The sequence below is a fragment of the Nerophis ophidion genome, linkage group LG05, assembly GCF_033978795.1.
Source record: "Nerophis ophidion isolate RoL-2023_Sa linkage group LG05, RoL_Noph_v1.0, whole genome shotgun sequence".
NCBI classification, from domain to species: domain Eukaryota; kingdom Metazoa; phylum Chordata; class Actinopteri; order Syngnathiformes; family Syngnathidae; genus Nerophis; species Nerophis ophidion.
Window position 1 is genome coordinate 79,918,466 of NC_084615.1, and position 25,185 is coordinate 79,943,650.

Below are 25,185 nucleotides of genomic sequence, written 5' to 3' on the forward strand. Positions count from 1 at the left end.
AAGAGGCTATTCCTTATCAGACTGCAGTGGGGAGGCACCCTGGTCCTGGTGCAGGATAAACAAGATCGCCTGGGACACCCCACACACACACACACACACAGACGGACAGGACGCGCAGGTAAGATTATTTCTGCAAACACACACACACACATTGGGCCTGCTCACCTACTTCCTATTGTCCTTGTTGCAAAACACACACACACACTACTTAGTGATAATGATGCTGCACCGTTTAGTACAAGATACAATCACACAATTAGTGCTGCTTAAATCAACAATTTCATTGGCTGAGTTTTAGGATGATAAATCATATTGGTTTTGTTTGGACCAATGGACAACATCTAAAATGATGATTATTACTGAGTCCATCCAAATATATTTCATTTCATCCATAGATAAAAAAATAGAGTTGTTTTATTTTAACATTGTAACACATTTGTATATTACAAACCTCATATTTGCAAAGCATGCATTTTGTGTTGCCATACCTAATGATTCAATACATCTGGTGGTGACATACAGAACATCATTTTCAGTGTGTATTCAAGCACTTAATAAGAAGCTTAGTTGCATGTTTTAAGTGGCAAGTGTTGACATTGTTGGCTGTTTGGATGACCTCACTGGATGTGCATGAACTAAAACAACTGATAAAAAATGTGATTTGTTATCAGAACTTATTACAACTAAACTGATTATTGAAAGATATTTAAAAAAAAATCTTCCTGCATATATATATATATATATATTGTATATGTTGCATATACGTGTGCATACATACATATACTTGTGTATATATACATATATATGTACACACATATATATAAATATATATACATATACATATTTATACAAATGTATTTATCGACATACATATATACATATGTGTATATATATACACGTGTATATATATATACGTATGTATATATATATATATACATGTGTATATATATATATATATACATGTATATATATACATACATACGTATATACAGTATATATATATATAGATATATAGATATGTGTATATATATATATATATATATATACACACACACACACACGTACACACATACATAAATATACATATGTACACACAAATCTGTATACATATACACATTTTTATACAAATATACAATATATACATCCACACTTATATATTCACACACACACACACACACAGATACATACATACATACATACAGGGAAGACCCAGGACCCATTGGGAATACTATGTCTGTCCTGGGGATGCCTCAGGATCCCCCAGAGAGGAGCTGGATGAAGTGAATGGGGAGAGGGAAGTGTGGGCTTCTTTGCTTAGGCTGCTGCCCCTGTGACCCGGCCTCGGATAAGCAGAAAAAAAAAATGTTTTTTATATATATATATAGATATATATATATATATATATATATATACACACACACACACACACACAAAGTTTGTATATTTACCGTACATTAATACATACATATAGACACATGTCTTCCATCCTACAAAAATAAATGTGTCTAATTAATGTAAAAATGCAAAGATTATGTCTTTCTACCAGAGTGAGAAGATGATGCTGATGCACCCGGGCACAGATGACGTGGTCAAGCACAGGATGTTGCAGGCCAAGATGCTGTCGAGAGAAGCCAGAGGAGGTAAGCAGTGACAATGACGCACTTTAACACCACCCACAAAAATACGATGCTGTACTGGCTGGACTCTGGTTGTCAACTGCGGGACTGATAAATGTTGAAACTGGATGCAGTTCTCCAAGCACTGTTGGATCCGTCTCACCCACTTTGACCCTCAAGGCATCATTGAAATTAAAAAAATAATAATAATAATTTGCCTGGGGGGCACTACAGTGGGACAAAAAAGTATTTAGTCAGCCAGCGATTGTGCAAGTTCTCCCACTTCAAATGATGACAGAGGTCTGTCATTTTCATCATAGGTACACTTCAACTGTGAGAGACAGAATGTGGAAAAAAAAATCCAAGAATTCCCATAGAAGGAATTTAAAAAAATGTATTTGTAAATGATGGTGGAAAATAAGTATTTGGTCACTTCAAACAAGGAAGATCTCTGGCTCTCACAGACCTGTAACTTCTTCTTTAAGAAGCTCTTCTGACCTCCACTCGTTACCTGTATTAATGGCACTTGTTTGAACTCGTTATCTGTATAAAAGACACCTGTCCACAGCCTCAAACAGTCAGACTCCAAACTCCACTATGGCCAAGACCAAAGAGCTGTCGAAGGACACCAGGAAAATAATTGTAGACCTGCACCAGACTGGGAAGAGTGAATCTACAATAGGCAAGCAGCTTGGTGTGAAAAAATCAACTGTGGGAGCAATTATCAGAAAATGGAAGACATACAAGACCACTGATAATCTCCCTCGATCTGGGGCTCCACGCAAGATCTCATCCCGTGGGGTCAAAATGATCATGAGAACAGTGAGCAAAAATCCCAGAACCAGGAACTGGTGAATGACCTGCAGAGAGCTGGGACCAAAGTAACAAAGGTTACCATCAGTAACACACTACGCCGACAGGGAATCAAATCCTGCAGTGCCAGACGTGTCCCCCTGCTTAAGCCAGGGCATGTCCAGGCCCGTCTGAAGTTTGCCAGAGAGCAGATGGGAGAATGTCATGTGGTCAGATGAAACCAAAATAGAACTTTTTTTGTATAAACTCAACTTGTTGTGTTTGGAGGAAGAAGAATACTGAGTTGCATCCCAAGAACACCATACCTACTGTGAAGCATGGGGGTGGAAACATCATGATTTGGGGCTGTTTTTCTGCTAAGGGGACAGGACGATTGATCCGTGTTAAGGAAAGAATGAATGGGGCCATGTATCCTGAGATTTGGAGCCAAAACCTCCTTCCATCAGTGAGAGCTTTGGATGCTTGACCAAATACTTATTTTCCACCATCATTTACAAATAAATTCTTTAAAATTCCTACAATGTGAATCCCTGGATTTTTTTTTCCACATTGTGTCTCTCCCAGTTGAAGTGTACCTATGATGAAAATGACAGACCTCTGTCATCATTTGAAGTGGGAGAACTTGCACAATCGTTGGCTGACTAAATACTTTTTGCCCCCCTGTAAGTTATTGTCCACTGATATCCCAGAAGCGCTGACATGTTTTGCAAACATTCCATCAGGCGGTGTCCCATTCGCCGTGTTTGTCCTCCAGTGGTACCCGACAGCTAAGCTTTGGATCAGCCTTCCTCTAACCTCAGTAAAATGTGACTCCCACCATTCAATTTCATGGGCAGGCTGCTCCTCAAAGGGTGGCATATGCCTCCAAACACTTGGGTGCAGGAAATGATGCCATTCCTTCATTGGAGAGCCTTTCATCCCAGGGTTTCCTATTTATGTCTCGTTCCCCATGCAACCCTGGACCACAACAAACATTATACACCCCCTGACATCATCTTCAGGCTATTTCAGTGTCTCTGCTGCACGCAGATAAGAAACAAGCAGTGAGCACCAAGCTCTGTAAGGTTTTTAAAGCGGGCTGTGCTTTATGTTCTTTGATATAACCGCCTTCCTTTGCTTCATAAAGAAGAAATAAAAAGTAAGTGTTTGGCCAAAGGTCCCCCGTCCCGGCTAGATGTGGCATTGCATTTTTGCAGGGTGACCCGATAGCCATGGCGCACATGCTTCTACGTGTATCTTGTTCAAGTGCATTCATGTCATGTCAGAGCGTCTGAATCTGGGAAAGAAGATGAGCGTTCCTCGAGACGTGATGATGGAGGAGCTCAACCTGCCGTCCAATCGGGGCTCTCGTATGTTTCAGGAGAGGCAGAAGAGACTGGAGAGGTTCACGCTGGAGAACACCCCCGATACTGCTCACTTCAACACCAGCGTAAGGATATCAATGATTGCATGCACTTACATACACGGCAGCTTTGGTGCTTGTTTCTGTGGAATGAGAGACAAAAGAACATGTTAGAATATTACTAAATAGAACAGAATATTACTAAATAGACCAGAATATTACCAAATAGAACAGAATATTGCTAAATAGAACAGAATATTACTAAATAGAACAGAATATTACTAAATAGACAAGAATATTACTAAATAGACCAGAATTTTACTAAATAGACCAGAATATTACTAAATAGAACAGAATATTACTAAATAGACCAGAATATTACTAAATAGACCAGAATATTACTAAATAGACCAGAATATTACTAAATAGAACAGAATATTACTAAATAGAACAGAATATTACTAAATAGAACAGAATATTACTAAATAGAACAGAATATTACTAAATAGACCAGAATTTTACTAAATAGACCAGAGTATTACTAAATAGAACAGAATATTACTAAATAGACCAGAATATTACTAAATAGAACAGAATATTACTAAATAGACCAGAATATTACTAAATAGACCAGAATATTACTAAATAGAACAGAATATTACTAAATAGAACAGAATATTACTAAATAGACCAGAATTTTACTAAATAGACCAGAATATTACTAAATAGAACAGAATATTACTAAATAGACCAGAATATTACTAAATAGACCAGAATATTACTAAATAGACCAGAATATTACTAAATAGACCAGAATTTTACTAAATAGACCAGAATATTACTAAATAGAACAGAATATTACTAAATAGACCAGAATTTTACTAAATAGACCAGAATATTACTAAATAGAACAGAATATTACTAAATAGACCAGAATATTACTAAATAGACCAGAATATTACTAAATAGAACATAATATTACTAAATAGACCAGAATATTACTAAATAGAACAGAATATTACTAGACCATAATATTACTAAATAGACCAGAATATTACTAAATAGACCAGAATATTACTAAATAGACCAGAATATCACTAAATAGACCAGAATATTACTAAATAGACCAGAATATTGCTAAATAGAACAGAATATTGCTAAATAGAACAGAATATTACTAAATAGACCAGAATATTGCTAAATAGACCAGAATATTACTAAATAGACCAGAATATTACTAAATAGACCAGAATTTTACTAAATAGACCAGAATATTACTAAATAGACCAGAATATTACTAAATAGACCAGAATATTACTAAATAGAACAGAATATTACTAAATAGAACAGAATATTACTAAATAGAACAGAATAATACTAAATAGAACAGAATATTACTAAATAGAACAGAATATTACTAAATAGAACAGAATATTACTAAATAGAACAGAATATTACTAAATAGAACAGAATATTACTAAATGGACCAGAATATTACTAAATGGAACAGAATATTACTAAATAGACCAGAATATTACTAAATAGAACAGAATATTGCTAAATAGACCAGAATATTACTAAATAGACCAGAATATTACTAAATAGACCAGAATATTACTAAATAGAACAGAATATTACTAAATAGAACAGAATAATACTAAATAGAACAGAATATTACTAAATAGAACAGAATATTACTAAATAGAACAGAATATTACTAAATAGAACAGAATATTACTAAATGGACCAGAATATTACTAAATAGAACAGAATATTACTAAATAGAACAGAATATTACTAAATAGAACAGAATATTACTAAATAGACCAGAATATTACTAAATAGACCAGAATATTACTAAATAGAACAGAATATTACTAAATAGAACAGAATATTACTAAATAGAACAGAATATTACTAAATGGACCAGAATATTACTAAATAGAACAGAATATTACTAAATAGACCAGAATATTACTAAATAGACCAGAATATTACTAAATAGACCAGAATATTACTAAATAGACCAGAATATTACTAAATAGAACAGAATATTACTAAATAGAACAGAATAATACTAAATAGAACAGAATATTACTAAATAGAACAGAATATTACTAAATAGAACAGAATATTACTAAATAGAACAGAATATTACTAAATAGACCAGAATATTACTAAGTAGAACAGAATATTACTAAATAGAACAGAATATTACTAAATAGACCAGAATATTACTAAATAGAACAGAATATTACTAAATAGAACAGAATACTACTAAATAGAACAGAATATTACTAAATAGAACAGAATATTGCTAAATAGACCAGAATATTACTAAATAGAACAGAATATTACTACATAGAACAGAATATTACTAAATAGAACAGAATATTACTAAATAGAACAGAATATTACTAAATAGACCAGAATATTACTAAATAGACCAGAATATTACTAAATAGAACAGAATATTACTAAATAGAACAGAATATTACTAAATAGACCAGAATATTACTAAATAGAACAGAATATTACTAAATAGAACAGAATATTACTAAATAGACCAGAATATTACTAAATAGAACAGAATATTACTAAATAGAACAGAATATTACTAAATAGAACAGAATATTACTAAATAGACCAGAATATTACTAAATAAAACAGAATATTACTAAATAGAACAGAATATTACTAAATAGAACAGAATATTACTAAATAGACCAGAATATTACTAAATAGAACAGAATATTACTAAATAGAACAGAATATTACTAAATAGAACAGAGTATTACTAAATAGACCAGAATATTACTAAATAAAACAGAATATTACTAAATAGAACAGAATATTACTAAATAGACAAGAATATTACTAAATAGACCAGAATATTACTAAATAGAACAGAATATTACTAAATAGAACAGAATATTACTAAATAGAACAGAATATTACTAAATAGACCAGTGGTTCGCAAACTTCTTTTCATCAAGTACCACCTCCGAAAACACTTGGCTCTCCAAATAGCATCATAATGACCAGCATGGAAATACAGTAGCATAGTAGGCCTAGATATTCATGAAAAACAAGACAGAGGTTTAGTTGGGTTTTTTTTTTTGGATCAGTGTCAGAGCTTGGTCCGCATTGCCGGTAGTAAGTCGGACCCGTTTCCAGTGAGGGTTGGACTCCGCCAAGGCTGTCCTTTGTCACCCATTCTGTTCATAACTTTTATGGACAGAATTTCTAGGCGCAGTCAAGGCGTTGAAGGGTTCTGGTTTGGTGACCGCAGGATTAGGTCTCTGCTTTTTACAGATGATGTGGTCCTGATGGCTTCATCTGGCCAAGATCTTCAGCTCTCACTGGATCGGTTCGCAACCGAGTGTGAAGTGACCGGAATGAGAATCAGCACCTCCAAGTCCGAGTCCATGGTTCTCGCCCGGAAAAGGGTGGAATGCCATCTCCGGGTTGGGGAGGAGACCCTGCCCCATGTGGAGGAGTTCAAGTACCTGGGAGTCTTGTTCACGAGTGAGGGAAGAGTGGATGGTGAGATCGACAGGCGGATCGGTGCGGCGTCTTCAGTAATGCGGACGTTGTATCGATCCGTTGTGGTGAAGAAGGAGCTGAGCCGGAAGGCAAAGCTCTCAATTTACCGGTCGATCTACGTTCCCATCCTCACCTATGGTCATGAGCTTTGGGTCATGACCGAAAGGATAAGATCACGGGTACAAGCGGCCGAAATGAGTTTGGGTCTCTCCCTTAGAGATAGGGTGAGAAGCTCTGCCATCCGATAGGAACTCAAAGTAAAGCCGCTGCTCCTTCACATGGAGAGGAGCCAGATGAGGTGGTTCGGGCATCTGGTCAGGATGCCACCCGAACGCCTCCCTAGGGAGGTGTTTAGGGCACGTCCAACCGGTAGGAGGCCACAGGGAAGACCCAGGACACGTTGGGAAGACTATGTCTCCCGACTGGCCTGGGAACGCCTCGGGATCCCCCGGGAAGAGCTAGACGAAGTGGCTGGGGAGAGGGAAGTCTGGGTTTCCCTGCTTAGGCTGTTGCCCCCGCGACCCGACCTCGGATAAGCGGAAGAAGATGGATGGATGGATGAATGGATGGATGGTAACACTGTGTTTGAATACTCCATTAAGTGATTATTTGTCATACCACTAGGTCAGGGATGTCAAACTAGTTTTCATTGTGGGCCACGTCAAAAAGGGCCGACTGTAACAGCGAATAATGTAAGAATTTGCCTCTGGATTTAATTATATATATACATACATACATATATATCTATACACACACATATATGTATATATACACATATATACATATATGTATATATACATGTATATATACATTAATATACAAACCCCGTTTCCATATGAGTTGGGAAATTGTGTTAGATGTAAATATAAACAGAATACAATGATTTGCAAATCCTTTTCAAGCCATATTCAGTTGAATATGCTACAAAGACAACATATTTCATGTTCAAACTCATAAACATAAGTTTTTTTGCAAATAATCATTAACTTTAGAATTTGATGCCAGCAACACATGACAAAGAAGTTGGGAAAGGTAGCAATAAATACTGATAAGGTTGAGGAATGCTCATCAAACACTTATTTGGAACATCCCACAGGTGTGCAGGCTAATTGGGAACAGGTGGGTGCCATGATTGGCTATAAAAACAGCTTCCCAAAAAATGCTCAGTCTTTCACAAGAAAGGATGGGGCGAGGTACACCCCTTTGTCCACAACTGCGTGAGCAAATAGTCAAACAGTTTAAGAACAACCTTTCTCAAAGTGACATTGCAAGAAATTTAGGGATTTCAACATCTACGCTCCATAATATCATCAAAAGGTTCAGAGAATCTGGAGAAATCACTCCACGTAAGCAGCATGGCCGGAAACCAACATTGAATGACCGTGACCTTCCATCCCTCAGACGGCACTGTATCAAAAACCGACATCAATCTCTAAAGGATATCACCACATGGGCTCAGGAACACTTCAGAAAACCACTGTCACTAAATACAGTTTGTCACTATATCTGTAAGTGATAGTTAAAGCTCTACTATGCGAAGCGAAAGCGATTTATCAACAACATCCAGAAACGCCGCCGGCTTCTCTGGGCCGGAGATCATCTAAGATGGACTGATGCAAAGTGGAAAAGTGTTCTGTGGTCTGATGAGTCCACATTTCAAATTGTTTTTGGAAATATTGGACATCCTGTCATCCGGACCAAAAGGGAAGCGAACCATCCAGACCGTTATTGACGCAAAGTTAAAAACCCAGCATCTGTGATGGTATGGGGGTGCAGACCTGTCTCCCATCAAAAATGTGTGGCGCATCATGAAGCGTAAAATAGGACAGCGGAGACCCTGGACTGTTGAAGGACTGAAGCTCTACATAAAACAAGAATGGGAAAGAATTCCACTTTCAAAGTTTCAACAATTAGTTTCCTCAGTTCCCAAACGTTTATTGAGTGTTGTTAAAAGAAAAGGTGATGTAACACAGTGGTGAACATGCCCTTTCCCAACTACTTTGTCACGTGTTGCAGCCATGAAATTCTAAGTTAATTATTATTTGCAAAAAAATAAATAAAGTTTATGAGTTTGAACATGAAATATGTTGTCTTTGTAGCATATTCAACTGAATATGACTTGAAAAGGATTTGCAAATCATTGTATTCTGTTTATATTTACATCTAACACAATTTCCCAACTCATGGAAACGGGGTTTGTAGAAACACTTTTGGAAATGTCCGACAGGCCTTAATTTGCGCAGGTCTGTTGTAAACTGTAAATATGTTGGATATAGTTATTCAACACAATACGAATAAAGAGTAAGATTATTAATTTTAGTGTTGATATTTGAGTGGGCCTCTGGCCACAGAGGAAAAATTGGGCCTCAGGGAATGTTAAGAACACCTGGTCTAAGGTGCCAAACTCAAGATTCAAATTCTCACTAGTGATAATAAAATCTAATCACTAGATTAACCAAGCCTAGAATCCTGCTGACTTTCTGGCTTTAGTTTCCTGCATGGTTCGCTTTTTATACCTTAGACAACTTTAGCAGAACTGCGTCCCCCTGATAGTTCAGAGGTGTGATTAAAGCCAGCTCTTAATAGCCTGCAACAAATGTAATTGTCCCTTCCCCAGGCCCACCTGGTGAGCGTTCCTCCCCCGCAAATCACCCAGCAGCCTCGGGGAGGGAAGGAGAACCAAGCCTTTTCCACGCCTGGTAAGCACAGCCTGGTCATGAACCTTCAGAAGACGGTATCAAAGAAGGGCAGTCCTGATGTCCTGGCTCCAGGTAAAGCATGGAGGCCATAGCTCAGCCTGGACAAAGCCAACGCTTGTAGATCTGATCTGGAATAGTTGGAGCATCGTAGGCTATAGCTTCTAGTCGAACATAAATAGTGCTTGACATGGGAATGGATTAGCTTAGTTCCTCGCTGACAGATCCATAGAGTATTGAAGCGTTCTAGTTGGATTGAACTCACCACAAGGACGTCCTTCAAGTTCCTCATGCTGTTCCACAGGGTATTCTGGTCCACTGAAGGAGATTCCTCGTGAGAAGTTCAACACAACCGTGATTCCCAGACTATACTGCTCTCCATGGAGGGAAGCTTTAGGCCGGAATGAGGACCTCCTGGAAGCCCTCAACGCCCAACTGGCTCCCTTACCACAACGATACCAACCTGCCAACTACAGGTGCTTCAACAGGTGAAAACCACTTCTTTTGTTCAAGTATTGCAACACTCGGTCTTAACACTGGAACTCCCTGTTTCCACTTTCTACCAATGTTTTGGAACATCTCTTGGGGAACTGTGGGACCTTAAGAGAGTGGACCGCATGCAAAAGTTCTGGGCTCTTTCACACCCATAAGTTTGCTTTGAATTGTTCAGATTTTCTTGGAAACAGTAAAAGTATGTCCGGCCTCACAGTCAGGACATCAAGGGTTCCAGTCCTGGTTTGGGCATCTCACGATTCAAGATTTCGTCGAGGAGCTCAATAAAAAGAAACGTTAAACTGATGTAATGTAGTAACATTTTAATACTAATATGAGTGACCATTGCAAAATAAAAAGCTAACATGCTAACATTCTCAGAAGTATGCAAACACCAACGCAGATATAAAAAAAACATGATTTTGGTACTGGGGGGGGGGGGGGGGACGGTTGTCTGTCTATGTTGTGCGCCCATTGAACTGTTAGTTACGGCCCTGTACAAACACCAGACTCGATACCTGAGGGGAGGGGCTGTCAGTTGACTTCAAAGGACTTCATCTAATTAGATTAACCTGCCACCTTCAAACAATGACAGCAGTCTATGTAGGATTTGTTGAAAAACTTCATGCCGAACAATTGTGGCCTTCAAGATAGTTTTTTTTTTTAAACTGCAAGCGCCTCAAGGCTTTGAGGAACGTTCCGGTGTTCTCATATTTCCGATAATTCGAAAAATGGCCGAGTTAGAACGAGTAGGAAAATAAGAATTTTTGTGTTTTTCGAGAGGAGCCAGATGAGGTGGTTCAGTTATCTGGTCAGGATGCCACCCGAACGCCTCCCTAGGGAGGTGTTTAGGGCACGTCCAACCGGTAGGAGGCCACGGGGAAGACCCAGGACACGTTGGGAAGACTATGTCTCCTGGCTGGCCTGGGAACGCCTCGGGATTCCCCGGGAGGAGCTAGACGAAGTGGCTGGGGAGAGGGAAGTCTGGGCTTCCCTGCTTAGGCTGCTGACCCCGCGACCCGACCTCGGAGAAGCGGAAGAAGATGGATGGATGGATGGTGTTTTTTCGAGACAACATCTAACATTGAAGTCAATGAAAGATTTAGCTGACTTTCTTGGCTTTGAGCAGGGGTCGGGAACCTTTTTGGCTGAGAGAGCCATGAAAGCCAAATATTTTAAAATGTATTTCCTTGAGAGCCATATAATAGCTTTTAACAATGCCTGCATTTTTTTAGTAAGACCAACATTTTTAGAGTATTGTAGGTCTCTTATTCTTTTTAAGAACATTGTTATTCTGAAGCTAACCAATAATAAATCAAACACTTCTTATCATGAATGGGACTTCTTGAACATGTGCGGTAGAAAGCGGATATTTTGACACTGTGATTACCAGCGTAATTATGTAGGTAGTTAAGTATTGTTATTGCCCAAGTACAACACAACTTTGTTGATTGACTGATTGATTTGATTAGACAAACAAACAGTGTTTAGGGTCACAGAACAGCTATGGGGAGAAAAAAAAAAGCATATATACGTATCACAACATACATCTCCAGACTTGCAACAGAGGGGAGGGAGTGAGGGGCTACGGTGGCGGGCTGCAGCTCTTCAAACACTGCCCAGTTGTCCCTCACCCCTAAGGGAGTTGCGTCGAGGGCGTTGGATGAATTATTCATGACTTATCGTGTTAAGCAATGTGAGCTAAGATTTATCTTGAGAGCCAGATGCAGTCATCAAAAGAGCCACATCTGGCTCTAGAGCCACAGGTTCCCTACTCCTGGCTTTGAGGGTCAACAGAAGCGAAACAGGACACATGACCTCCATAAAAGTGACATTTTCCGAGAGAGGACATGCGTGTCAACGTTTTTCCCCGAAACACATGACAGTGGAATACCATACCATACCAACTTTACTTATAGAGCCCTTTAAAAACAACCACAGTGGAAGAACAAAGGGCTGCACACCAAAGAAATAAAGGCAAAGGCCACACTAAAACAAATAACATTTAAAATAGAAGTAACAAAACACATTGAAATAGCAAATACAAATTACCCTAAGAATAATGTTAGATAAAAAGTAGTTAAAAAGTTAAAAAAGTTTAAAGTCTCATGCTGGGTTAAAAGCCAGTGAATAAAAATGAGTTTTAAGAACGGTCTTAAAAATAGCCAAAGATGGGCCTTGTCTCACATGGAGAGGGAGATCGGTCCAGAGTTTGAGGCCCGCAATAGAAAATGCTCTGTCCCCTCTGAGCTTGCACTCTGATTTGAGTACCTCAGGATCTGCTGACCTGAGGGACCAGGTGAGGGCATAGAGGTGGAGCAAGACCATGTAAGGATTTAAAAACAAGTACGATCATTTTAAAATGGACTCTAAAAGACACAGGCAGCCAGTGGAGGGAGGCTAAAACAGGAGTAATGTGCTCTCTTTTTCTTGCGTTTGTTAAAAGTCGGGCAGCTGCATTTTGTGCCAGCTGCAGACGTGAGAGAGAGGATTGATTAATACCAAAATACAAAGAGTGACAGTAATCCAGGCAAGATGTTATAAAGGCATGGATTACTGTCTCAAACTGTTGCCTTGAAAGAAGGTTTTCAACCTTGGCCAGCTGACGTACAAAAAAAAACTGCCTTTCACCACTGTGCCAATCTGACGGTCCAATTTAAAATCAGTCAATACAAAAGCCCAGGTTGGAATACAAGGTTGTTCACCAACCAAAAAGCCTTTTCGGGGCTTCCACGCTAAATTAGAGTAGACGCCATCTGCTTTAATGGAGGAAGGCCGATGGCGCTCACTTCCTTCCGGGCTATGCAGCCAAAACCAAACATTGGACGTCAAAACCTTTTAGCCAGGGTTGAAGTAGACAAGTGAGACGTTAAACACCGAGCTACGTGAAAGATTGGCTGAGCTACAAGAGGTAACCTAGCAGATTGGAGCATTCTGCTGGAAATATTCGCAATTATTAAAAAGGTGCATACCCATTCAATTGGCCCATTTAATTTGTTTATTCGTGAATAGCGTCGCCATGGTAACACGAAATGTTCCCAATTTAGAGTACCTCCGTCCGATGGTATGACATATGTGGGGGTTCTTTGGCCAGTTCCGTCATTTTAAAAGTTAAAGTAGCAATGATTGTCACACACACACACACACACACACACACACACACTAGGTGTGGTGAAATGTGTCCTCTGCATTGGACTCAGCCCTTTGTTCACCCCCTGGGAGGTGAGGGGAGCAGTGGGCAGCAGCAGTGCCACGCCCGGGAATCATTTGTGGTGATTTAACCCCCATTCCAACTCCCTTGATGCCGAGTGCCAAGCAGGGAGGTCATGGGTCCCATTTTTATAGTCTTTGGTATGACTGGGCCGGGGTTTGAACTCACAACCTACAGATCTCAGGGCGGACACTCTAACCACTAGGCCACTGAGCACGAAATGATCCCACTTTAGAGTACCCCCGTCAGACGGTATGACATATATGGGGGTTCGTTGGCCGGTCCGTCATGTGTGAGGCAACGTAAGACAAACGTGTGGAACTAATAATACAATTTGAAGTATGAGTAATAATAATATAGGCTTAGAAATATTACACTTAGATCAGTGCTTCTCAAACTTTTTAGTGCCACCTCGGAAAAAACAAAACGGCTCTCCAAGTACCACCATAATAATCAATATTAAAATACAATAACATGGTAGGTGAAAGTATTCATTAAAAACTAGGCAGAGGTTTTATTTACCAAGTATATTCAATATTTTTTGCAGCAATGTAACATTGCACAGTCTGAACAGTAACACTGTGTTTGGATAAAGGAAAATACAACACTGTACTTTAATGAAGTGATCTTTTGGTGCTACCACTAGATCAGGGCTGTCAAACTCAAATACAGAGTGGGCCAAAATTCTAAACGGAACAAAGCCGCGGGCCAAGGTGGAACAAATTAACCTTTTAATAGGGACCCAAACAAGTTTTGCATTGAAAATTGAACATATAGTGACATGCAAAATCGAGGTTTGTTGGTAGCGGGGGTGTATATTGTAGTGTCCTGCAAGAGTTAGTGCTGCAAGGGGTTCTGGGTATTTGTTCTGTTGTGTTGAAGGTGTGTTACAGTGCGGATTTTCTCCCGAAATGTGTTTGTCATTCTTGTTTGGTGTGGGTTCACAGTGTGATGCATATTTGTAACAGTGTTAACGTTGTTTATAAGGCCACCCTCAGTGTGACCTGTATGACTGTTGACCAAGTATGGCTTGCATTCACTTGTGTGTGTGTGTAGAAAATTTGCTACGCTAAATTCAGTTATGTTCAGTGAAAACTAATCTATATTGTCACCCACGTCTATGGTACTCTCCAAGGTTTCTCATAGTCATTCATATTGACGTCCCACTGGGTTGTGAGTTTTTCCTTGCCCTTATGTGGGATCTGAACCGAGGATGTCGTTGTGGCTTGTGCAGCCCTTTGAGACATCTGTGATTGAGGGCTATATAAATAAACATTGATTGATTGATAAAGTTAGTTAGGTCTCTTTCATCCCTTGTTTGTCGCTACAACTACAGCAAAAAAAAGTTTCCTATCGTCTAAATATGTTTTTAATAGTATGACAGACCTTAATAAAAACCGTTAGTCACTACTATTTTGCTATAGTAATGCTTCCTGAGGGTGAGCCGATCAGTGACCGCGACACTGAACAGCGTGAATTGATTGGTTTGGTCTCCTCTAGTGCCGAATACTGTCATATTGATATTCATTTTTCATTTAAAGTATATTTAGCCGTGTTTGTACTTAAAAATGCTAAATTTAGCACAAAGGAATTATAAAAATATACTATCCAGCCATTTTCTACCGCTTGTCTCTTTTGGGGTCGCGGGGGGTGCTGGAGCCTATCTCAGCTGCATTTGGGCAGAAGGCGGGGTACACCCTGGACAAGTCGCCACCTCATCGCAGGGCCAACACAGATAGACAACATTCACACACTAGGACCAATTTAGTGTTGCCAATCAACCTATCCCCATTGTGAATAACATAAATACAGTCTATTATACAGCATTATTCACATGTAAATATTTTTAAATTTTCCTGAAGGAACTCTCCTGAACGAATCAATAAATTACTATTTATCCATCTATAAATACTGTCTATTATATAACATTATTCACATGTGAATAACATGAATACAGTCTATTATACAGAATTATTCACGTGTAAATAATATAAATACAGTCAATTATACAGCATTATTCACATGTGAAAAATATAAAGTCTAGTATACAGAAGTATTCAAATGTGAATAACATAAATACAGTCTATTGTACAGTATTACTCATATGTGAATAATATAAATACTGTCTATTATATGGCATTATTCACATGTGAATAACAAATAGTCTATTAAACAGCATTATTCATGTGTGAAAAATGTAAATACAGTCTATTATACAGCATTATTCACATGTGAATAATATAAATACAGTCTATTATACAGCATTATTCACATGTGAATAATATGAATACAGTCTATTATACAGTATTATTCACATGTGAGTAACATAAATATCAATCAATCAATGTTTATTTATATAGCCCCAAATCACAAATGTCTCAAAGGACTGCACAAATCATTACGACTACAACATCCTCGGAAGAACCCACAAAAGGGCAAGGAAAACTCACACCCAGTGGGCAGGGAGAATTCACATTCAGTGGGACGCCAGCGACAATGCTGACTATGAGAAACCTTGGAGAGGACCTCAGATGTGGGCAACCCCCCCCCTCTAGGGGACCGAAAGCAATGGATGTCGAGCGGGTCCAACATGATACTGCGAAAGTTCAATCCACAGTGGCTCCAAGACAGCAGCGAGAGTCCCGTCCACAGGAAACCATCTCGAGCGGATCAGCAGCGTAGAGATGTCCCCAACCGATACAGGCGAGCGGTCCATCCTGGGTCCCGACGAGCGGTCCATCCTGGGTCTCGACTCTGGACAGCCAGTACTTCATCCATGGTCATCGGACCGGACCCCCTCCACAAGGGAGGGGGGGACATAGGAGAAAGAAAAGAAGCGGCAGATCAACTGGTCTAAAAAGGAGGTCTATTTAAAGGCTAGAGTATACAGATGAGTTTTAAGATGAGACTTAAATGCTTCTACTGAGGTAGCATCTCGAACTGTTACCGGGAGGGCATTCCAGAGTACTGGAGCCCGAACGGAAAACGCTCTATAGCCCGCAGACTTTTTTTGAGCTCTAGGAATCACTAATAAGCCGGAGTCTTTTGAACGCAGATTTCTTGCCGGGACATACGGTACAATACAATCGGCAAGATAGGCTGGAGCTAGACCGTGTAGTATTTTATACGTAAGTAGTAAAACCTTAAAGTCACATCTTAAGTGCACAGGAAGCCAGTGCAGGTGAGCCAGTACAGGCGTAATATGATCAAACTTTCTTGTTCTTGTCAAAAGTCTAGCAGCCGCATTTTGTACCAACTGTAATCTTTTAATGCTAGACATTGGGAGACCCGAAAATAATACGTTACAGTAATCGAGACGAGACGTAACAAACGCATGGATAATGATCTCGGCGTCTTTAGTGGACAAAATGGAGCGAATTTTAGCGATATTACGGAGATGAAAGAAGGCCGTTTTAGTAACGCTTTTAATGTGTGCCTCAAAGGAGAGAGTTGGGTCGAAGATAATACCCAGATTTTTTACAGAGTCACCTTGTTTTATTATTTGGTTGTCAAATGTTAAAGTTGTATTATTAAATAGAGGTCGGTGTCTAGCAGGACCGATAATCAGCATTTCCGTTTTTTTGGCATTAAGTTGCAAAAAGTTAGCGGACATCCATTGTTTAATTTCATTAAGACACGCTTCCAACTGACTACAGTCCGGCGTGTTGGTCAGCTTTAGGGGCATGTAAAGTTGGGTGTCATCAGCATAACAGTGAAAGCTAATACCGTATTTGCGTATGACGTCACCTAGCGGCAGCATGTAGATGCTGAAGAGTACAGGGCCAAGGACCGAACCCTGGGGAACTCCACATGTTACCTTAACATAGTCCGAGGTCACACTGTTATAGGAGACGCACTGCATCCTATCAGTAAGATAAGAGTTAAACCATGACAGGGCTGAGTCTGAAATACCAATTCGTATTTTGATACGCTCTAATAAAATATTATGATCGACGGTATCGAAAGCAGCGCTAAGATCGAGGAGCAGCAACATAGATGACGCATCAGAGTCCATCGTTAGCAATAGATCATTAGTCAGTTTTGCGAGGGCTGTCTCCGTCGAGTGATTTGCCCTGAAACCGGATTGAAAGGTTTCACATAGATTGTTAAACGCTAAGTGCTCATTTAGCTGCTCTGCAACAATTTTTTCGAGGATTTTCGAAATAAAGGGAAGGTGAGACACCGGTCGGTAGTTTACCATGAGGTCTGGATCGAGGTTAGGTCTTTTAAGGAGAGGATGAATAACCGCTTTTTTGAATGCAACGGGAACAGTGCCCGAGGAAAGTGATAAGTTTATAATATTTAGCACTGATGGACCTAATAATACAAAAAGCTCCTTGATAAGTTTCCCAGGAAGTGGGTCAAGTAAACATGTTGTTTGTTTTATTCCATTTACACGTTGTAACAATCCTTCTAATGTTATTTCATCAAAACGAGAGAAACTATTTTGGATATTTGCAGTATCCGCTGTATATACAATCGTATCTGTGTTACTATAACCCCGTTGTAGCTGGGACGCATTGTCTTTAATCTCCTTTCTAATAAGTTCAATTTTCTTATTAAAGAACTTCATAAAGTCATCTGCCGAATGGGTGGAGCTACTGGAAGGAGTCCCTTGTTGGGTTAGCGATGCTACTGTACTAAACAAAAATTTTGGATCGTTTTTATTAATGCGGATGAGATTTGAGTAATAATTAGTTTTAGCTAAGGTAAGCATGCGTTTATAAGTTATTAAACCATCACTCCATGCTTGATGGTGCACCTCAAGTTTAGTCGTGCGCCATTTGCGTTCCAGCTTTCTACATAATAATTTCTGAGCTCTAGTTTCTTCAGTAAACCATGGCGTACGCCTTTTTGGAGCCTTTTTTAACTTCAGCGGTGCTATACTATCAATGGTTTCGCGCAGTGCGTTGTTAAAGTTGTTAGTGAGGTTATCAATAGACCCCACATACTTTGGGAACGGTGCCATTACCGAGGGCAGTAGGTCCGCAAGAGTCGTCGTTGTGGCAGCATTAATGTTGCGGCTGCTATAGCAGTTATTATTATTATTAGCTTGCCGAACATGAGTCTGAACTTCGAATTTTATAAGGTAATGATCGGACATTACTTTAGTATACGGGAGTATCATAACTTTGGAGACGGTGATACCTCTGACAAGCACTAGGTCTATCGTATTACCGCTGCAATGCGTCGGTTCATTTATTATTTGTGTAAGACCACAGCTATCAATTATAGTCTGGAGCGCCACGCACGGTGGGTCCAATGGGGTATTCATATGGATATTAAAGTCCCCCATTATAATTATATTATCGGCGTGCGTCACTAGATCAGCAACAAACTCTGAGAATTCATTAATAAAGTCCGAATAGGGCCCTGGGGGGCGGTAGATAACGGCCAGGCACAGAGGCAGAGGTGTGGCAGACTTCATAGAAAGCACCTCAAACGATTTATATTTATTATTTAAGTTAGGACTAAAGTTAAAGTTTTCGTTGTATATTAGTGCGACACCCCCTCCCCTTTTGAGGTGACGGGCAATATGCGCATTCGTATAGTTAGGAGGGGATGCCTCATTTATCGCAAAAAAGTCGTCTGGTTTGAGCCAGGTTTCGCTAAGACCGATGACGTTAAGGTTGTTGTCTCTAATGACCTCATTGACTAATAACGTTTTGGGAGACAAAGATCTGATGTTTAGAAAGCCCATATTATAGGTAGTGGGCTGTTTTAAGGAGTTGTTGATAAAATTATCCGTAGTAGCAATATTAATAATGTTGCGTTTATTATGCGCAGTGTACTTAAAATAATTACGACCATATCTAGGAATTGATATGACGGGAATTTTCAGATTGTCTACTTGGCGCTGCGATAAACTGAACGCATCATAATTTGCCACCTCAGTAGAACGCATGTCTAACTCTGACGTAGTCATAGATACAGTAGAAAAAACATTTTGTGAGTTGTGTATTATTCTACGAAAATTGCTATGTGTACAGGGATCATCCAGCCTGGCGCTGGCTAGTTCTAACTTAACTGACTCCATACCCAGGCTAGCAGGCTCTGTAATTGCCTGTGACCGGGCTTGCTCTAGTGCAGTTAGTCAAATGTGGCTCAATGCGAAGTCTATGTTCCGAGACAAGAGGATAGCGCCTTCCTGGTTAGGGTGAAGGCCGTCTCTCCTCAGCAAGCCAGGTTTGCCCCAGAAAGAGGGCCAATTATCAATAAACGTAAATCCCTGTTGTCTGCAGAAGCTATCCAGCCACCTGTTAAGAGAGACTAATCTGCTATATCTCTCATCATTGCCTCTCCCAGGCAGGGGGCCAGAGACAATTACTCGATGCCTGGACATCTTTCTGGCGAGATTACAAGCCCTGGCTATGTTTCTCTTTGTAATCTCTGATTGTCTCATCCTAACGTCATTGGAGCCAACGTGTATTACTATATTCGCATAACTAGTGGTGCGGTTAGCCTGCCGTACGTGTTTACTAGACCTGTTGCGAGTTAGCTCCCTAAGATTAGCTTCAATGTCAGGTGCTCTGCCCCCGGGAATACACTTAATTGTGGCTGGTTTGCTAAGCTTTATGTTTCGGGTGATGGAGTCCCCTATAACTAAAGTGTGGTGCCCGGTAGACTGGGGTGTAGGACTAGCTAAAGGGCTAAATCTATTATGCGTCTCAACCGGTACACCGTAGCTTGTAGGCCGATTAGGGCTGCTACAAGCTGGGCTAGTTAGCTCGCTACAGCTAACGCTAGCAGATGTGTCCGCAACATCTAAAGTTACGAAATTACATTGTTCACATGTGAAATACAATCTATTAGACAGCATTATTCACATGTGAATAATATACAGTCCATTATATAGCATTATTCACATGTGAATAACAGATAGTCTATTGTACAGCATTATTCACGTGTGAATAATATACAGTCTATTATACAGCATTATTCACATGTGAATAATAGTCTATTATACAGCATTATTTACATTTGAAAGATGTAAATACAGTCTATTGTACAGTCTATTATACTGCATTGTTCACATGTGAATATTATAAATACAGTCTATTATACAGCATTATTCACATGTGAATAACATAAATACAGTCTATTATACAACATTATTCACATGTGAATAATATAAATACGGTGTACTATACAGCATTATTCACATGTGAATAATAGTCTATTATACAGCATTATTCACATATTAAAAATGTAAATAGTCTATTTTACAGCATTATTCACATGTGAATGACATAAATACAGTTTATTATACAGCATTATTCACAAGTGAATAATATAAATACAGCTTATTACACAAAATAAATATGCTAAAAAATAATTAGCGAAGTTGTGAAGCCGCATTATTTGAAGCCTGATGTGGCGAGGAAAGACTGTATTGTAATAAGAGTACAAAACAGCGGTGGAAAGGAGTCATCCATGTTCAAATAGATCGACAGATGGTCCAACCACCAAAGTCAGCTGGGCTACAGTCCATGTTTCCACATTTCAATAATTCAGATGGTCTATGGTGCATCTATGATCCTTGGACCGTAGGATATCTAATTTTGAATCTGGACACTCGAGATGGTTCACTGGGGGTGGTCTATCCGCTTTCAAAGCCGCTGCAAGACTCTAAGAATTGCAATCACGGCACACAGTGAACCCAACCTGCTGTGAGGAAAAGACAAATGTTGCTCTTGGGTAGATGGGATGACCTCCTCAAAGTAGGTTGTGCTGTTAAGGAAGGGCACATTTGTTTTGTGCTAATCAATTCTAATACGTAGTACAATGTATTCACATTCTAAAGCCTACTTGATGATTATAAAAATGCTTTACATCTATAGAAACAGAAAGCCAAGGACACCCTCCACTATTAGTCTTATTTTGTATATTCCTGAGAACCAGTGTCCTCTACAGCAGTGTTTTTCAACATTTTTTGAGCCAAAGCACATTTTTTGCATAGAAAAAATGCTGAGGCACACAACTAGCAGAAATCATAAAAAAATGAAACTCAGTTGACGGTAAAACGTCGTTGGATATGACTTTAAACCGTAACCGAGCATACATAAATATAGCTCTTGTCTCAAAGTGGGTGTACTGTCACCACCTGTCACATCACGCCGTGACTTATTTGGAGTTTTTGCTGTTTTCCTGTGTGTAGTGTTTTACTTCTTGTCTTGGGGTCGTATTTTGGTGATATTTCCCACAGCTTTTTTTAGCAATCAATAATATTTCGGTTGTTTTTATCCTTCTTTGTGGGGTCATTGTTGATTGTCATGTTATGTTCGGATGTACATTGTGGACGCCGTCTGTGCTCTACAGTAAGTTTTTCCTGTCGTCCAGCATTCTGTTTTTGTTTACTTTGTAGCCAGTTCAGTTTTAATTTTGTCCTGCATAGCCTTCCCTAACTTTCATTGCCTTTTCTTAGGTGCATTCACCTATTGTTTATTTTTGGTTTAATCATTAGATACCATTTTACCTGCACCCTGCCTCCCGCTGTTTCCAACATCCACAAAGCACCGGCTGCCACCTGCTGATATGGAAGTGTATTACATGGTTACTCTGCCAAACTTTAAAAAGCACCGACCACTCAACAACAACACACAATTTGCAGACTATAAAACTGGTTTGCAAAAAATGTTTTTAACCCAAATAGGTGAAATTACATAATCTCCCACAGCACACCAGACTGTATCTCACAACACACTAGTTGAAAAACACTGCTATACAGTATACATTTGATTTAGGTCTATTTATTCTGTCGAAATGTCAGCTCCAGGAGCGCTTCGCAAAAAAACTGGTCAAAAATCATCTCTAAGCCAGCACTCCTACGTGTTTAAGAATCTGCTGCAAAAATGTGAGTGTCACAAGTTTTTTTTTTTACTGAATTTGCGGCCCACGAGTTGAATAACCCTCACCACGAAAAAGCAAGGACCTAAAAAGGAACTTTGGAGGTATGAACTAAAGTTAAACAAATGACTACTGACTGCATCACCTTACATAAATCACACTACGAAGATTAACTGCCCAAAAGGAGAGGACTTAAAGGGGTGCCTTGAGGCATGCCTCAGGTACGTACAGTGTACCCAGAAAGTATTCACAGTACTTCACTTTTTCCACACTGTTTTATCTTACAGCCTTATTACAAAATGAAATACATTTATTTTTGTCCCCAAAATCAATATCAAGGCGATGTGATTTTGTTGAAAATGTATTACAAATAAATTAGCGGCAGGAATTGGGACACTAGTCAGGATAGAGGGAAAGATGAATGTAGCAATGTACAGAGACATCATGTATAAAAAATTGCTACCCAGCATACTTGAACTCAAACTGAGGTGACGGCTCATCTTTCAGCAGCACAAAGACCCTAATGACACAGCCAAGATATTGAAGGAATGGCTTAAGGACAACTCTTTAAATGACACTGAGTGGCACAGTTCCGATGTAATATCTCCAGAGAGATTTGAAAATGGCTGCACACCCAACCTGATGGGAGCTTGGGTGGGACGGCAAAGAGGAATGGGAGAAACTGCCCGGAGATAGGTGTGCCAAGCTTGTGGCATCGTATTCAAAAGACTCGAGGCTGTTGTAGTATGTTCCATTTATCTCGGAGCTGGGAATGACATTACAGCCCAGTTGAGAGCGCTCCAGTTACGAGGTCGGAAATCAAGATGGCCAAGTCCACGAAAGCTATTTTTGCACTTGCCTTGTCTGAATATCAACAACTTATGGGAAAACATGGACTCTTTCTCCCGCTCTACAACCTTCATGCACGGTGGAAAAGGAGGAAACGCAGATGCCTTTTCCAGTAACGTATAGCGCATAAACCACATGAAATAAATGTTAACAATGCAGTGATGTTACCATATTAACACATCCAACAGCTTATTTACTGAGACAAGAACCAATCAGAAGTGTTAATAATAATAATAATAGACACGGATTCAGAGCAGTCATCTTTGAAAAGAACTCGGGTGTGGTGAGAATGTACCAACTTTCGAGTTAGAAATCTGGCCTCAAGAGGTGTTCCAGTTAAAATTGGGACTTCGCAGTACAAATGGAACACACCATAATTGCTGCCAAAGGTGCATCAACAAAGTATTGAGCAGAGGCTGTGAATACAGATGTGCATGTGATTTTTTTTAATTTTTATAAATTATAAAAAATGGCAAAGTTTTGATTGTCATTATGGGGTATTGTGTGTAGAATTTTGTGGACAAAAAATGATTTTTTTAATTTTGGAATAAGGCTGTAACATAACAAAAATGTGGAAAAAGTTAAATGTTGTGAAAACTTTCCAAGTGCAACGTAAATCACATTTTTGGACTCCTTTGCTAACAAGGTTAAATTGGTTTACAGTGGTCCAAGCTCCTCTATAGAACAGGTGCACTTGTGTTTTTTTTTTTTATTTGCTGCAAAAATGTTTCTCTCCCACGTTTTGAAGGGAGCACGGGCCACCAGTTGAATAGCTCTGCTGTATACACTCTTGTTTCGAGGGATGTACTACAAAAAATGCCATTCAAAAATCCTCAATTACATTAGGATAATGCAAAAAAAGATAATTTTTGTACACTAGCTGGTGATTCTGCGATGAGGTGGCAACTTGTCCAGGGTGTACTTGCCTTCCGCCCGATTGTAGCTGAGATAGGCACCAGCGCCCCCCGCCACCCCAGAGGGAATAAGTGGTAGAATATGGATGGATGGATAGCTGGTGATTTTAAACAAATCTACAGCAAATTGTCTCATCCCAGAACTGTGGTTAATACTTAAAGAATGAATTCACAAAGTGACAAAATATGGAGGCCTTGGTGGAGGTTGTCTTTTCCTTCTCAGTGGATGACATCATTTGTTTTCTACCAGCCAGTCTGAAAATGAGCCTCCTCTCGGGGGATCTATTTACCCCCCACCAAGGACTTTGATGAAATTATGAAACGTCTATCTTAACGGACAGAGCAGCTGGTGACGTAAAAGAGGTTGAGTCATCTTGGACCCCCTGTGGGTCTCCTCTCGTATCCGACCTTCAATTGAATTACAAAAAAAATGTCCACAGAGATAATGACTCCATGAAAAACGTTTTTCTTTTGTCTTGCAGGTCTGCCAGGCCTTTTGGAGGTGGAGTGGCTAGCAAGAGAGTCATACCTGTAGTTGGCTTTGAGGCCGTTGAAACCCAGAACCTACCTGGAGCCGCTATTGACCGCATGTGTCAACGGCCTAACTTCAACAGAGCGCCCGCAGGATGGGGAGGTCATCCCTGTCCTGAATCTAATGACTTATGAAAAAGAACCAATCAGCTTCAGACTACCATGTTGTTCTCACAAAGACCCCTCAGTTAAATCAACAGCCACAACAAAACATAATACACACACCTGCTATATTGTGTGGAAGCAGCAAGAGCTGGATAATGAAATTAAAGGCCTGCAGGATGACACAGAATTATCAAGATGCATAAAGATGATCAGTTCAACGCTA

The 25,185-nt window shown here is 39.5% G+C and overlaps 1 protein-coding gene across 5 annotated transcripts; it reads left to right on the plus strand.

The window, feature by feature from the left end:
• On the plus strand, window positions 1-25,185 carry LOC133553661 (myozenin-2-like). 5 transcript variants are annotated; one of them, XM_061902126.1, is made up of 6 exons: window positions 1-118; window positions 1,547-1,640; window positions 3,695-3,858; window positions 9,935-10,088; window positions 10,318-10,501; window positions 24,809-25,185. In XM_061902126.1, the coding sequence occupies exons 2-6, from the start codon at window positions 1,556-1,558 to the stop codon at window positions 24,990-24,992; spliced, it is 771 nt and encodes a 256-aa protein (XP_061758110.1). In that variant the 5' UTR covers window positions 1-118; window positions 1,547-1,555; the 3' UTR covers window positions 24,993-25,185. The 5 variants fall into 5 exon arrangements, with proteins under 5 accessions (XP_061758110.1, XP_061758108.1, XP_061758109.1 ...); XM_061902124.1 differs by lacking the exon at window positions 24,809-25,185 and adding an exon at window positions 10,619-16,393 and having other exon boundaries at window positions 3-118; window positions 1,529-1,640; XM_061902125.1 differs by having other exon boundaries at window positions 8-118; window positions 1,529-1,640; window positions 10,318-10,489.